Source organism: Bicyclus anynana, chromosome 14 (genome assembly GCF_947172395.1).
Source record: "Bicyclus anynana chromosome 14, ilBicAnyn1.1, whole genome shotgun sequence".
Classification (NCBI taxonomy): Eukaryota; Metazoa; Arthropoda; class Insecta; order Lepidoptera; family Nymphalidae; genus Bicyclus; species Bicyclus anynana.
Genome location: NC_069096.1, coordinates 6,570,536 through 6,586,190, shown reverse-complemented (window position 1 = coordinate 6,586,190; position 15,655 = coordinate 6,570,536). Strand labels below are relative to the sequence as shown.

Sequence of the window (15,655 nt, the reverse complement as noted above, 5' to 3'; positions counted from 1 at the left end):
TTGTCAAACGCCTCCTTGTCTTTAGAATTTTTTTACTCTTTTCAGCACGTCGCTCGGTACTCCAATTTTAACTTCAGATAAGGGATAGTTTTCGATATATACATAAAACTTACATTACATAATTTTATTATTAGATATAAATTTTGAATTCGGCCTTAATTGCAAACTATTGATGACAATTTCAATATGATATTAAAATTGTCTGCATTAAGATGACATGTGTGTAAAAGGAGTGGATGATGAATTGACTAGTAATAGAGACGAATGGAAAAGATCGATATTTTTCCGACCCCACATAAGTGGGATTATGATGATTGAAATTATATTAAGGAGATGATGATGATTGAAATTGTCTGCATTCTAATTGAGTAGTATTATAATTAAGTAGTACAATATATTAGAAAATTCAGAAAATAAATGCTTAATCCGTAGTTGAAAAGTTACTACAAATAGACAAGATTGACTTGCCTTTTCTATTATATATTACCATAGCCCACTACAGCTTGTTTCATGTAGGATGGTGCGGATGACAGTTCGTTTCACTCTTCAAAGATTGCCGCCATTCACGATAGTAGTACGTATTATGAACGTCATATAAGCGACAGTCACCATATCTATGCTATCTGTAAAACACTCTACGTGTCTATGATAAATGCTCCTATGTCGCTCTTAAAAAAGAAGCCTGTAGTGTAGGTTGGTCATTAAAAATAGTGATGATGATAATGATAATACTTTTATCATGTCTTTTTCAGCATCAACTTACAACTACGCCCTACGGCAAAGGTTCTGTTCTCTATGGGAGAACCAATGATTATGCCATTAGATGTGGCACTAGCATTTCGTAACTGAGACGAAGAAAGGCACATTGGCTTCATTTCATGTAGTCGCATAGTTAATAATGAAAGTTTTTGAGCATTAGAATACCTAAATAATATTATAATCAACTAGCTGACGCCGCGGTTGTTGTTGACGCGTGGTTTTCTTTCCCGTAAGAGTGCTGAGATAATATATAGCCTATAGCCTTCCTTGATAAATGGGCTATCTAATTCTGAAAGAATTTTTCAAATCGGACCAGTAGTTCCTGAGATTAGCGCGTTCAATCAAACAAACAAACTCTTAAGCTTTATATTTTAGTATCGAATATAGATGAGTAGCGTGTGTTCAGGAGTATAAAAACTGTACATACATAAATATGTAATGTGAGTAATTTATACAAAATTATGCATGTGCGCCCAGAGGAGTAGCTGAATTTTTACACTTTTTGAGGTGATATTGTAGGTAGTAGGTACGTAACATATTTAATAGTAATAAAATCATTTTTTAGACCCTATGGGCCTCCATGTATCAATATCCTACTAATATTATAAACGCGAAAGTTTGTATGGATGTTTGGATGTTTGTTACTCTTTGACGCCGCTACTACTGAAGCTATTTGGCTGAAATTTGGAATGGAAATAGATTTTACTCTGGATTAACATAAGGGGTACATTCTTATCCCAAAAAATTCAAGGCTTCCCGAGATTTGCGAAAAATGATGATTTTTATGATATGAACGTTTGTTACTCTTTTACGCCTCGACTACTGCACCGCCTTAGCTGAAATTTGGTATTGAGATATGTTATAGCCTGGATTAACACATAGGCTACTTTTTGTTGATTTGTGAAAAACTAAATTCCACGCGGACGAATTCGCGGGCGTCCGCTAGTCTATATCTATACTATCTATACTAATATTATAAAGAGGTAAAGTTTGTAAGTTTGTAAGTTTGTAAGTTTGTAAGTTTGTAAGTTTGTAACAATTTTTTGAAATGGGGTAATCTTCGGAACTACTGGACCGATTTTAAAAATTCTTTCACCAGTAGAATGCTACGTTATCGGGGAGTGCTATAGGCTATATTTCATATTTCTATCATATATAACTACTGAGATATCGCGGGTTTTCTCCTACAGGTCAGACCGAAAAACTTACTTATTCGCATGCGCTGCCTCAACCATTGCGTATAACTGAAATAAATGTATGGAGGCTTTTTGAACCTTTAAAATTTGTACAAAAAAGTCCGCGACACCATATATCTATCTTTTATATTTTAGCAGATATAGTACCTTTAGTACTTTAATAAATTATTTAAATTTTAAACTAAGTTTTACGTCATTATTTACACAACTAAACTTAATTCCTTATCAAAATAAATGATTTAATAATCACAAGGATATTATAGGGATAAGATTTGCCCTTTACAGTATGTTAATTAGTTATATACTTTCGGAGATAATAAAAAAATTCTGAAAGTCGCAGAAATGCCGCTATATGACGCCCCGCGGTTTCAATTACGTGGTTCCCGTTTCCGTATGAATATGAGGACCAAACATAGCCTATGACACTCGCAAATAATGTAGCTTGCTATAGGTAAAAGAATTTTCCAAATCGGTCCAGTAGATCCAGAGATTACCCTCGACAACCACACAAACTTTATCTCTTTATAGTATTAGCATAGAAGTCGCTTGGGAAATTATAGTCTTTTGGTCAGGGTTAGGGTAGGGATAAGGTAGGGGTAGGGAAGGGTTAGGGTTAGCGGTAGGGTAGGAGTAAGATAGGGGTAGGGTAGGGGTAGACTAGGGGTAGTGTAGGATAGGGTATGGATAGGTTACGGGTAGGGTTAGGGTAGGGTAAGGTGGGGGGAGGGAAGGGTTAGCGTTAGCGGTAGGGTAGGAGTAAGGTAGGGGTAGGGTAGGGTAGGGTAGGGTTGGGTAGGTTTACGAGCAGGGTAAGGTAGAGGTAGAGAAGTTTACATCAATTTTTACGCGGACGAAGTCGCGGGCGTCCGCTAGTATTGTATATTTCTCCCGATGTAGTTCTGCTGCACCACTTATTTGGACTATTGGAAGCAAAAAAGACATGGGTAATATCAACATGGGTTGTTGAGATAAAAACAACCAAGAATCCTTGAATTTGCAGCTAACATTTACCAAAACAATAAATTCCTATCCACTTACTTGAAAGTAATAAACACAAGAGGTGTTCGGGGGCAGAGAATGGCGCGGATTTCTTAGCACGCCACTCGTCTTGTCTGAAGAGCGCAGAACAAACCGACACCGCCCATCTGAGCTCACGTACGAATGGGAATCTTTGTCCACGTACAGTACCTGCCAAGAATAATATTGGTAATACAAACAGGGCGATTTGTTATGAAAAGAATTGTTTTCTACAACGTGCGTTGTTCAGAATGTGACAGATGTATTTCGTTCATATATTGTGTAACGAAAGGAAAGTACGAATACAGTTTAAGTTCATGTACATCACTTATCATTATCATCCGATATCCGGCTCACAGTCTCCTCTTACAATGGGAGAGCTTAGGCCAATAGTCCACCACGCTGGTCAAATGCGGATTGGCAGACTTCACACACGCAGAGAATTAATCAAATTCTCTGGTATGCAGATTTCCTCACGATGTTTTTCCTTCACCCTTTGAGACACGAGATATTTAATTTCTTAGAATGCACACACCTGAAATGTGACTGATACAATCTGTAAAAAATACAAAAAAATACAATCTAAAAAAAAAAAACACAAACACAAGGCTCTGCACAATCAAATGAAGGTAGACACGGCACGCACATTTCCGTAATATTAAAATAAATTGACGATTACATAAAATCAGTTTACATAAAAAAAAATACATTTTACAGTAACAAGAAAAGGAAACATTTTACAACTATTATTTGAATATACTATATAATACAAAAAATAAAATGGAATTGGTAAAAACAAAAAGAAAAATTAGTTTAGCAAATAACTTGCGATATGTCCTTGGTGAGTCTATGTGGATATCTATAGACCGCCTAAGTGCGTTATATAATTTACATAGCCTAGGCATAGTAGAATAGCCGTATATCATACCATATCACGTAAGGTATTTAGAAATACAATTGTTAATCTGCTTAACAATTCTACACAATGAAAAATCTATAGAGAAGTGCAAAGGAAAGCACGATTTTTTCGATAAGTTGAGTTAGAGAACCATGTTAATGAATTTTTTTAACCACATACTTATTATGGTTCATACTTGGTTCTTATTCTGTACGATCAACGAACGATTACTTTATTGTAAAGGATAGGGGGTAACCCGGGCAAAGTGAATACTTTCAAGGATTTCATAACAAGGCCTCCCATTGCTTTCATCTACTGCTTAAATACATATTCATTAATGTTAAATAATACTTTATACAGGGTGCTGGGTATTTACCATAACTCTGGGGAATTCTTTACCGAAAATTAAATAAAAATGTTCAAGAAAAGTGTTCTAAAATGAATATTTTCCGGGTAAATAATATTTCTTTTTCAAATCGATCTTAAAACGTCTCACGTATACGCATACTTATAATAATGACGTAGCCAAGTTTCACGTATTTTAAAATGCAAGGATATAGATATCGGTGTGAGTTACATGGATAATCGTAATTATTTAAATTACTTCATAATTTTTTTTGGCTGGTGGTAGGTTTCGGCCTACATAGGGTATTTACCACCCTACCGACAAAGACGTACCGCGATTTAGCGTTCCGGTACGATGTCGTGTAGAAGCCGAAAAAGATTTCATCCTACTCCTAACAAGTTAGCTTGCATCTAAGATTGCATCATCACTTACAATCAGGTGAAATTGAAGTCAAGGGCCAACTTGTAAATAATAAAAAAACTTTGTACGAAGACATAAAAAGATTTTTTTTTTAAATTAGTTATACAGTTCGGCTCCTATAAGTAGACTCGTCAACACCTTGAAGTTATGGAAAATACTTCCTGGCACCTTATACGTTGTATATGATTCTTATAGTTATTTTTCCATAAGGTGTCAAGCGTTAAGCGTTCCCTTTTGCCCGGACATCCCCTAATAAAGCAAGGTGGATTAAATGAACAAAGTATAAACCTTACCTGAACTTCAAGTTCAAATCCAGGCAAATAACTCAATGGCACCGGATGGAATGGATTATCGTACGGTGAAGTATGGAACTCTAGGAGCATGTTGGGTCCTCTGCTGACTATGTCCGGTACGGCGTCCCCTCCACACAGACGCACAAGTACTGGAGAGTCTCGTGTTAAGCCGTCCCATACTGTTAGGTAGTCTTGTACGACGTTACATTGGTCCCATATTCTAAAAAAACAATTAATTAGTTAACTTTTTTTAATATAGATGAAGAAGAATAAGAAGAAGAAGAAATATACTTTATTGTACACTGTACACTAAAAACAAAAATAAACAATAACTTATAATAAGACTTAGAAACTTATGTACAAATGGCGGTCTTATCGCTAAAGAGCGATCTCTTCCAGACAACCACTGTGGAAGAGATAAACGTAAACACAGATTCGGGTATAGGCACACATGTTGAAATAATGATAGATAGATGTAATTTATGTAATTTAAGGGTTTTAATTTGTAATAGCTACAAAGGAATTTTAAATACTTATATTCAAAGCTATTTACAATTAAATAAAAATGAAATTAAATATATTTTAGTCATATTAAGTATTAATTTTACATTTAATCAGAACAGTGTTTACAACTAAAAACGACACACCCTGACAGCTGATTGCAAACAGTGCACATTTTTGAAGACTTGCTAAATGTACTTGCAATCCGTTCGTAATGGAATTTTTGGTTCAAAGGATTTTTTTACAACAATAAACTAAGAAGCAAGTTTAACAAGGCTTTATAAAATGATTAACTTATATTAAACTAAAACTTTTAATAAAAGAAAAAAAAGGATAAATTAAGATGTAATTTTCTTTTAACATTATATGAAATCTATACTAGTATTGTAGAATTAAACTTTGTGAGATTGTAGGTGGTAATTTCTGAATTAACTAAACCACATTTAATTTCTTTTTTTACTAATTGAAAGCCACGATAACTGAGAATGTCATAGACTATATTTCATCCACGTATTCCCCCAGAAAAGGGAACTAAGCGGATAAAACCGTTCGATGGCTTGTATATGGTGAAGAATTGAACAAATTACTTACTTGAGGACCCGTTGACTTCGGTCATATTTCACTATCTGATCTTTGATATGTATTTTATGGCTGTTCGTTTGTCTAACCGCTAACATGACGTGTTTGTCCGCTGGAATCTGGAAAGATGTTTTCCTTTTATCTCCACATCTAACAACATACTTTACATATTGATTAAGCGTTGTATAGCCAGACCGTCGTAACTTAATATTAAAGCTTATATAGTACCTAATTATGTATTTTAGACCGTGGTGGCAGATTTCAGGGGTCGAGGCTCTCAACGATTCAAGTACAAAGCGTATTAAAACGAAGTTACTTGTCGCGCGTTACGAAAGGGACGGAAAAAATAAGACCAAAAATTGTAACGACACTTTTTACCCGACTGCGTAAGGGTAATGTCTTTGCTATAGTTGTAAGCCGTGGCCTGAAGACAGCTGATGAGCTCCAGGGTCCTAAAAATGCCCTCTGTCCCCAAAAAGCTTCCCGATCGCAAAAAGCCACCATCTTCAAGAGCCCCATGTCATGAGGCTAATTTTCTGTCGACTAAGGCCTTAACTTCTCATCGTAAGAAACTATAAAAATACGTTTATAGTAGGTATTTTACACCTTATAATTACTACCTATTAAAATCATCACGTTACAAACTTTATAATGCCAATCACACTAATATGGTTGGGACACGAGCTAATAAACTTTCAGCTTTTTGAATTAAAGAAGTTATCACATACTAGGTACACATAAAAACACAATTTAACTTTGATAGTAAGCATACGATTGTTTATTCGTCGGTCACAAGGTAGCAACATTTTATATGTAATGATTCTTACCTATTGGACTGAATGCCTGCGATTGCCAGACATTTTATAAAGATTTAAAGTTTACGTGGCGCATTTGGTAACCTTTAAACTTTAATTTTAAGTTTTAGAGTAATTATCATCATTATCTAATAACCCTTCTAGCAGTCGGGTAAACAGCATGACATTTCAAAAGTGCTTCTAAACTAAGCCTTATTGAAATAAACAAATTTTGACTTTGACTTATGACACGTTCTTACAATAGGTAAGTTCATCAGCCAATTACGGTATTTGGACAGTGGTGGCTTTGAAATGTAGCAGGTATCAATGGCCTAGGCACTCGACTGTCCAAGTTTAAAGCACATTTTTCAAATATTTTCTTTAGAATAATAATACAAATCTTGTCCCCAGTCGTCAAACATATACTCGTAGATTATTTTTATAATAATATTAAGGATCTCTAGCGAAGGGCTGCCATAAACATAAGGGTCTCATGATGCCCCAAAGAAAATATCACAACGTATTATACTTGGAAAGGAGATGGTCCAAAATTGTATGGAGCCCAGATCCAGTCATTGTACCCTAGCGGAAATAAAAGAAGATATTTTTTTAACTATTTTTGATTATACTAATCTACGAATTTTATTCAATTCTTTCGAAATCATTATCTCCAAAGAAATGCAACACTAATACGGGTAATAATGGCGGATCGATGACGTTTTCAATGGAGTATTCGATTTGACGTTTGCTGTCAATTGTCATGTCATACTTGTTTTAAGGACGCCATCTTGATATAACTCAAAAGCTTGGGTTTTAATTTTATTTATTTCTTTTTATTTAGTTACATTTATTCACTTTAATAAATTTTAATAAGATCCTTGTATTTTTAAAATTTTAATGATACGGGGTACAAGAGTGGACCTGAAATTGACCATCTCCATTGAGGATATTGCTCCTTGTGACCAAAGCTACTACGTTCTAAGCCCCATGATTGGTTATTGTACTTGCCTATGGTAGCCTTATCTAAAATAATAAAATACACAAACAAACAATAAGGTATGTCTGACTGTCGCAGGCTCTCGCTATATAATATGTATATGTGGAGGCCTGCGGAGACGGCTGGTGTAAATTTTAAATTAAATATTAATACAAACAGCCGCACCAACCGCGCGGCCTTACGCGATGTGTGAAATGTTCGTTTTAATGTAAATTCGCGACACCCTTAACCCAGATGTAAAGGGTTATGTAATTTCGTTTAAAGTAAACCGGGCTTTTAATTTCTGTGTTTGTTTTGCATTTTGAAATGTTTTCGGCAAATTATTATATTATAAATAAAGCATTGGAAATTTTTGTAACTATATACTTCGATTTTCTCGAATAATTATGACTATACGAAATTTTGACTAAGTGGATCAGAATTTAACATATTATCTGTAATTATATTAAAAATGCTACCTGATTTAAATCCTGATATTTCGTAACTTGGAACAACTTAATGGAAACTCTTTACGGACAATTGAATCATAGTACGCGCACACTTCTAGTCTTGTTTGAGGTTAGTCCCGCTGAGATATGTTTTTGTACACAGCGCAATCATAAGCCTTGTGTTCTCATATGACGCGATTTGGGAACCGGACTAATATGACTATCCTTTTATAAATGTTTAAAGTGTTAAAAATAATTGTATACCCGTAATGCATAATAACTGCACTGCTATTTGGAAACAAGCTTCAGTTTACAAACCCGCCAACAAAATCAACGTGGTGATTCTAAGCTCAACAATATTTCCTTTATTATAAGCAGGCATTACTGGCTGTTAAAATAGGCTGACTATAAGCACATAGGTATCTACATGAAAATCATCATCATTTTTGAGGGGGACGAGGTATACTCACACATCAAAAATATTTAACACCAATAAATATATCCACTTTCGTTATACTACATACAACAACGTATTATGATAAATCGTAACGCACACTCGTGTAATTTTAATATAGTGAAACGTCGATTCTTAGACGCAGTTTGTATAAACACGTTAGATCGTGATCATATACTTTAGACAGAGGGGTAACGTCTAGCGAGGCAGGTCCTGTAGTAATTGGTCTGAGTATTTACCTTAGTATGCTCGATCCGGTAGACACACGAAGCATTACGTGGATACACGCCGGGGAAGTTGGGGGACTGTATTCGACATGCACGTAGATCACAGTCGCTCAGTATGCGGTCACAATATGTGCCGGCAACCCGCTCCCCCCTCCAGGCGCCCACAGTCGCATTCCCGTACCGCAGTCTCGCCTCGCTCCTTCTTAGAAACTTGTACGCCAACTTGAAGTCGAAATTGTATCCGACTCCCTAAAAGCGAAATGACTCATTACATACATGTGTAAGATGAATTAAAATTATCAGACTTAATTGTCTACGTCTCCCTTTGTTTAGTTGTGTATTCTGTTTGGCTAACAACTTTGGACAGAGTTCCGAATTTGCATTTTTCCTGTAAGCCTAACAGTGGAATTCGTAGACGTTGTAGGGGCGCCCCCAGGGTTCCTTCGCCAGCTGAGTGTCGAATTTAAATTGGATACTCAGCGGGTCAATGGTCCCTTAGGGGTGTCCCTGCAACGTCTATGAATTCCACTGTAAGATGTGTCTGTATCTTGGGAACTGATAAAGACGTATTGTCGACCAAACCATTGGCATTGAAAACATCGATCTCTCTTTCAGCGCATTGTAAATCATCATCATCATATCAGCCGATGGAATTCCACAGGAACAGTTTTTTTTATAAAAGAACGCTTAACGCTTTGTGCCAATTTCAGTTAGTTAAAATATTTTGATATTGTAAACCCTAGCCCAAAAATTTGTTAAAATTATGTAATAGTAAAAGTAATAGTTTTGTATGTAAAGGAAAAAACAAATATGTTGATTCTTTGTAATGCTTTGTATTGTTGAACTCTTTTAAATATTTCCTCTCTCTTATTCTTTTTTAGGTTGTCTTCTAACAACAAATACTCTAAATACACACACGTAATATTACAAAGGATACCACGGATCGCAATAACTAAGTATGCGGTCGCAATACGTGCTGAAATCGTGCCCGTCCCTGGTACCCTGTACCCACCCTCTACCCTTCCGCATTTACGCCTCGCTTAGAAACTTGCGAGCCAAGTAAAGTCGGAATAGTATCTCACACCCTCAAACCCAAGGTGTCGGTAGTAATTAACGTCTATCATTCACTAGTTGCGTTAGTTTCAATGATAATTACTTTTGATTTATTTGTACGAAATTACGAAAGTGGTTTGATACTTGGATTATTATGTATTGCCCGGAATTGGAAAGTTGGAGGTGATACACCCTCGTACTTTAGAGATCACAAGAAGCCAACTGTGTAAGTCAATATCTATGTCACTAACATTTCTCTCCTTCCCCGTATGAGTGTTGACATGCCTTAAAGGAGCCTTAACCCTACATCCATCGGTCACAAGTCCGGGACGGTCAAGGTCGTTTTCTGCTACTCGAGGATTTATGAGTAACATTCCTGATGGGAATTGTGAGACCTGACAGAGTTTAATTTTGCCCTTTAATCCGTTTCTGATGTCCAAAAATGCAATATTTGGTAATTTAGCCTTAAGATCACGCAAATTGTGTCCTTGGTTGGACTATGAAGTACTGTGCCTTTATTTCTTTAAAGAAATTTTCAATGTTTTAGGAAGAAAATTTAAAACTCTCCCCCTTTCCCCCGCTTGCTTAGGGAAAGTAGTATATTGATCACTTTAAAACAATACATTGTTACATTGTCACGAAAGATAGTGAAAATGTTACCTACCAATTAGCACAAAGAAAGTCGTTAGTCGTACTGTAATTGTCATGTGTAATTATAAAAGCGGGTGCCGTTTAATTTTCCACATTTACCCGTATGTTTACATTACCTTTTTAAATTTAAGGTTCTTTTGCAGACACCTTTACTTTGTTAATGCTTCTATTTGCTTTTAACAATCATTAAAATGTTTAATGGGAGACTTGTTTTTAAGCGCTAATGAAATGTTAGAGTTATTTCATAATTATTTAATTACTGCGATTTTTAAAACCAAACTCATTAGATACAGACGTGATATTAAAATTGTTCAGTTCAAAGACTGGTCATGACTTTACCTAGAATATAGCTTCTATGGCAGCAACTCTTTTCATTATAATATCGCCGATATCTGTTGCCTTATATGATTTTTATGGTTACCAAATAACCATCTGGATCACGTTGGATATACAATGAAATATTGAAAAATACTCTTGAAATTCTTACCCATAAAAGATTATGTTTTTGTAATAAAAATGCACATAGGGAATCTTGATCGAGAATTTGAAGTTAAGCTTCTTTAGGCTCCCCCCACGTCACGCCCAAAATACAGCTTTCTCGGTTCATATAGAATCAGTTTTATTTATTAAATCCATACTAATTTTATAAATCTGAAGAGTTTGTTTGTTTGTTTGATCGCGCTAATTTCAGGAAGAATGGTCCGATTTGAAAAATTCTTTTAGTGTTAGATAGCCCATTTATCGAGGAATTTTATATATTATCTCCGTATTCTTACGGGAACGGGAACTACGCGGGTGAAACCACGCGGCGTCAGCTAGTTAAAGAAAAAATTAGAGAACAGGAGCGAGTGGAAGAAAATATAATAAAAAAAGGTTACTGAATTGCGGACACGAGCTACAGCCATGAAGAATTCGATCAGAAAGAAGAAGAAGAAAAGAGTCTTGATCACTTTAAGATTTCCGACCTATATTAAAGCAGAGTTAAGAGAGAGGCCTAAGTACCATAAATCACACTAACACAAATTATTATTTTGTTTTAGTTCCACATCCATTGATGAGTTTTCAAGTATTTCTCAACATAAATTGTAAATTATGAGTAGTATTGTTACATAATTCAATAAACGAACCCATAAATTAATAGATAGGTACTGATTACTGAATACCGAACCGAAATCAATAACTAATCCTTTAATACCATTCGAAATTACCATGCCAGGCCGTTAATACGGTGTGTTTAAATAGGACTAATATGTTCTATTTTGCGAAGGATTACCTACACTAAATAAGTAATTGCATTGTTATCATATAAAAAATGTAAACTGGATTTTAACTAAAATTTACCTGCGGTCAAATTAATATACGACTAGTCAATCTGTCGTATAAATACAGTCAATGATTATTTTATACTATAGATATGTTACGTGCCAACAAAATTACTGCAAAAAGTGATTCGAATTTAGCGACACTACTGAGCTCATACGTGTAAGCAAAATATTGTGTTGACATTGTTTGACGGCCTCCGTGGCGCAGTGGTATGCGCGGTGGATTTACAAGACGGAGGTCCTAGGTTCGATCCCCGGCTGGGCCGATTGAGGTTTTCTCAATTGGTCCAGGTCTGGCTGGTGGGAGGCTTCGGCCTTACCGACAAAGACGTACCGCTAAGCGAGTAGCGTTCCGGTACGATGTCGTGTAGAAGCCGAAAGGAGTGTGGATTTAATTCTACTCCTAACAAGTTATCCCGCTTCCATCTTAGATTGCATCGTCACTTACCATCAGGTGAGATTGTAGTCAAGGGCTAACCTGTAGAGAATAAAAAATTAAAAAAGACTTACATTGTACATTTTTTTTTCATATATAGTTTTTACATTTCCTAAACACACAACTCGACATTGTAGATAATATTCAGGTATCAAGTGTTTAAATAACTTTTGTTGTTTAATAATCGAATGAAGGAAATTAAGACAATTATGCACATTTGTCTCCTCAATTTTGATACGGGCACTAGGCCCTATGAGAAAATATCATTGGCTTCAGCTATGAAATAAAATTTTAATGTACAACTGCGATTTACAAGTTTCGAGTTATTGTAAAAAAATATAACAAAAAAATTCCAACTCTGCACTATAATAACTCACTGTCTACTTACTGAGGTTCTTAATTATTTTGCAAAACAGTTTTGCGAGCATCTAGCAAATTTAAAGAATCGACTACATGTTCTGGTGAATGGTGATGACGACCAGCTCTCGGACCTCCAATTTATAGGATCCACTCAGAACATTGGTAAAACTGATCGTTCACTACTGTCATCATCATCATCATTATCAGCCGATGGACGTCGCCTACTGGACATAAACCTCATTCATGGACTTCCAAGCACATCAGTCTCAAGTCACCAGCATCCAGCGGCTCCCTGCAACCAACCCGCTTGATGTTCACTACTGTAACTGATCTAAAATTGGGAGGAAAACCCGATCCGATCGCTAGATATTTTAAACAGATTCTGTGACGCGAACATAATTGCCTTTATTAAAATATGAAAGTAATAATATTAATTATCGTAATTGGACCTATCCAGCCCGGAGGGTGTTCGTAATCATCGCTTAATTAATTGATCGAAAGTTCAACCCTTGGTTCAGATAATGTGCCTGCTAAAGGGAGATAAAGTAAAGGGCACCGAACCGGTAAACTCGGGGCGATGTGAAATATTGGGCGAGTCACAAGTGAAAACATGTTTGTTACGTCAAGTCGGTGTAACATAAAGGGGTGCTTAGATACTCTAATGAAGATAAATATCTGCTCCCTTATTAGGATTAACTTTGTGATGAGCTGATGCTGTTAATTTGTAAGTTAGTACAGAGTTGCAAAGTAGCTGATCAAGCTAAGCAAATTTACTTGCTTAGTCAACTTGCAAATGAGCGATAGCGATTATCATAGATTATATCTTTCTCTCATTTGCATTATGGTCGATCGATTTATGCTAATGCTGAACTTCGAGTTTAGTTTAACACTAATATTATTAGAAGACAAATTATTATGATTAACGAAACGTATAGAACTCTAGGTTGTAAGACATTGTAAATGTAATTAAATTAACACGTTCACTGCGGGGTCATTTTTCATGGACTTTCAAACAGTGCGTAAGAGGTCTTTTCGAGGCCAGGTTGAACTTCTTTTTTAGTACGTATGATACCTTTCTGACCTCATAATATTGTGTTTCTGAAAATACTTTAAATATGGCCCAAATTTGACAATAATTGCTTGAAACTTTACCATATTATGAAGCATTACTATAAAAATAACTAACGGACACGGTAAAGAATCGCTTCTACTTTTGTGCACTTCTTCCCTACCCTACCTCTTCCCTATCCCTACCCTACCCCCTACCTTACGCTACCCCCTGCCCTACCCTACCCCCACCCTATCTCTACCGTTAAGAATAGTTAAGGAAGAAATGTAAAGAAATAAAAATCATGACTATGCATCGTCTGTACATATTGTAAATTGTACTTGAATGAATCAGTTCTATTCGAACCTAACCTCTGTAATTATATCGATCGCGCCTTAATTACACCACCTAACAACTTTATAATTACTACAGCGCTATATAAAGTCTATCAGACGAGTATCCAATCAATAATAATTGATGTCACACAAATATTGTTAATTATAGGTAGATGCAAATATAACGCTGCTCCAGTTGTATTTCTTATATAACAAATAAACATTAGTTATGTATATAAACAAAATTTGTTGTTAGGAGCATTTAGTATCACTGTAAGTTCTTACAATAACTTTAAATAGTCAAAAAATCTTAAAAAATATGCTTTTAGAACGCACTAAAAATTACAAATGGATTTAAGTCACGTGACTTTTTTTTCTTATTCCTGGCAGCAAACTCTTTCATTTGATATCCATATCATGGTTGTGGATTTCAAACAGCCAGTCCGCCATCTTGGGGAGGCCGCCATATTGGATTGCATGCCTCGGACCGGATTCGAACATACACCCTCCGGAATCGGAGGCAAAGGTCATATCCACTGGGCTAACAACACATGAGATGAGATAGAAACACATGTATACATTCAATTATAAATTCAACATGTTACAGAAACGGGGACAACAATGATCATCGCTACGCCATTTCCATGCTACATCCATACAACTGTAGTGACCCATTAAAAGCGAACCAGTGAAACAACTGATCTAGATTTCAAACCTATGCTTAACAATCATTTATTATTAGAGGCTTTGGATAACAACCGCGCTTCACGAACTGAGAATGTTTTGAGCGAACAAATAAAGGGCTTTTTATTCATTTCATTTATAATTTTTATAGTTTATGTACGAATAATATAAAAGTTTGTTATTTTTATACGCTTCTAACGATTATCCTGCAGTTTTCTATACACGTTTTCAAGAATAGGTACAAAAAAAAAACATAGATACCTTTCATCCAGAAAATATGGATGGATATGTTATTTTTTTTTTAAGCGACGTTGCTTTACTATTTTAATTATCTTAATCAAAAATATAAATATAATATTTTCAGGTGGCTTAGTAATTATTTTTATTCAAATGTACAAAACTGATGATAGTAAAATTATCTTAAATTAAAATCAGTTTTTTAAATTTGCTCCATTTATGGAAACCAATTTTTAGACATTTTCATAATTCATAATTCATTATTGACATTCTTTTGGTTACACCTTTTTTTAGGGTCCCGCATACAACTGACTAGCTGACGCCGCGCGGTTCCCGTTCCCGTAGGAATATGGCGATAATAAATAGCCTTCCTCGATAAATGGGCTATTTAACACCGAAAAAAATTTTCAAATCAGACCAGAGATTAGTAGTTCAATCAAACAAACAAACAAACTCTTCAGCTTTATAATATTAGTATAGATTAGTGTCACCTGAGAGCGACGCCTGGCGCGGCGGCTAGTTCGATGTTTGTCCTTGGGGTGTGGATCAACACTACACTCACCATTGCGGTTTCGGCATTGCAACACCTCGGAACCACACCGTTTATTGGATCTCGGAAC

General features: G+C 35.6%; 1 protein-coding gene across 1 annotated transcript in view; it reads right to left on the bottom strand.

The window, feature by feature from the left end:
- LOC112047349 (uncharacterized) overlaps positions 1-15,655 on the bottom strand; it is a 102,201-nt gene that overhangs the window by 18,337 nt on the left and 68,209 nt on the right. Inside the window, exons 5-8 of the mRNA XM_024084446.2 lie at positions 8,922-9,158; positions 6,022-6,128; positions 4,930-5,149; positions 2,994-3,143 (exon numbers count right to left, since the gene is read on the bottom strand). Of these exons, the coding sequence (XP_023940214.2) occupies positions 2,994-3,143; positions 4,930-5,149; positions 6,022-6,128; positions 8,922-9,158 (714 nt within the window). The remainder of the gene's footprint in view (positions 1-2,993; positions 3,144-4,929; positions 5,150-6,021; positions 6,129-8,921; positions 9,159-15,655) is intronic.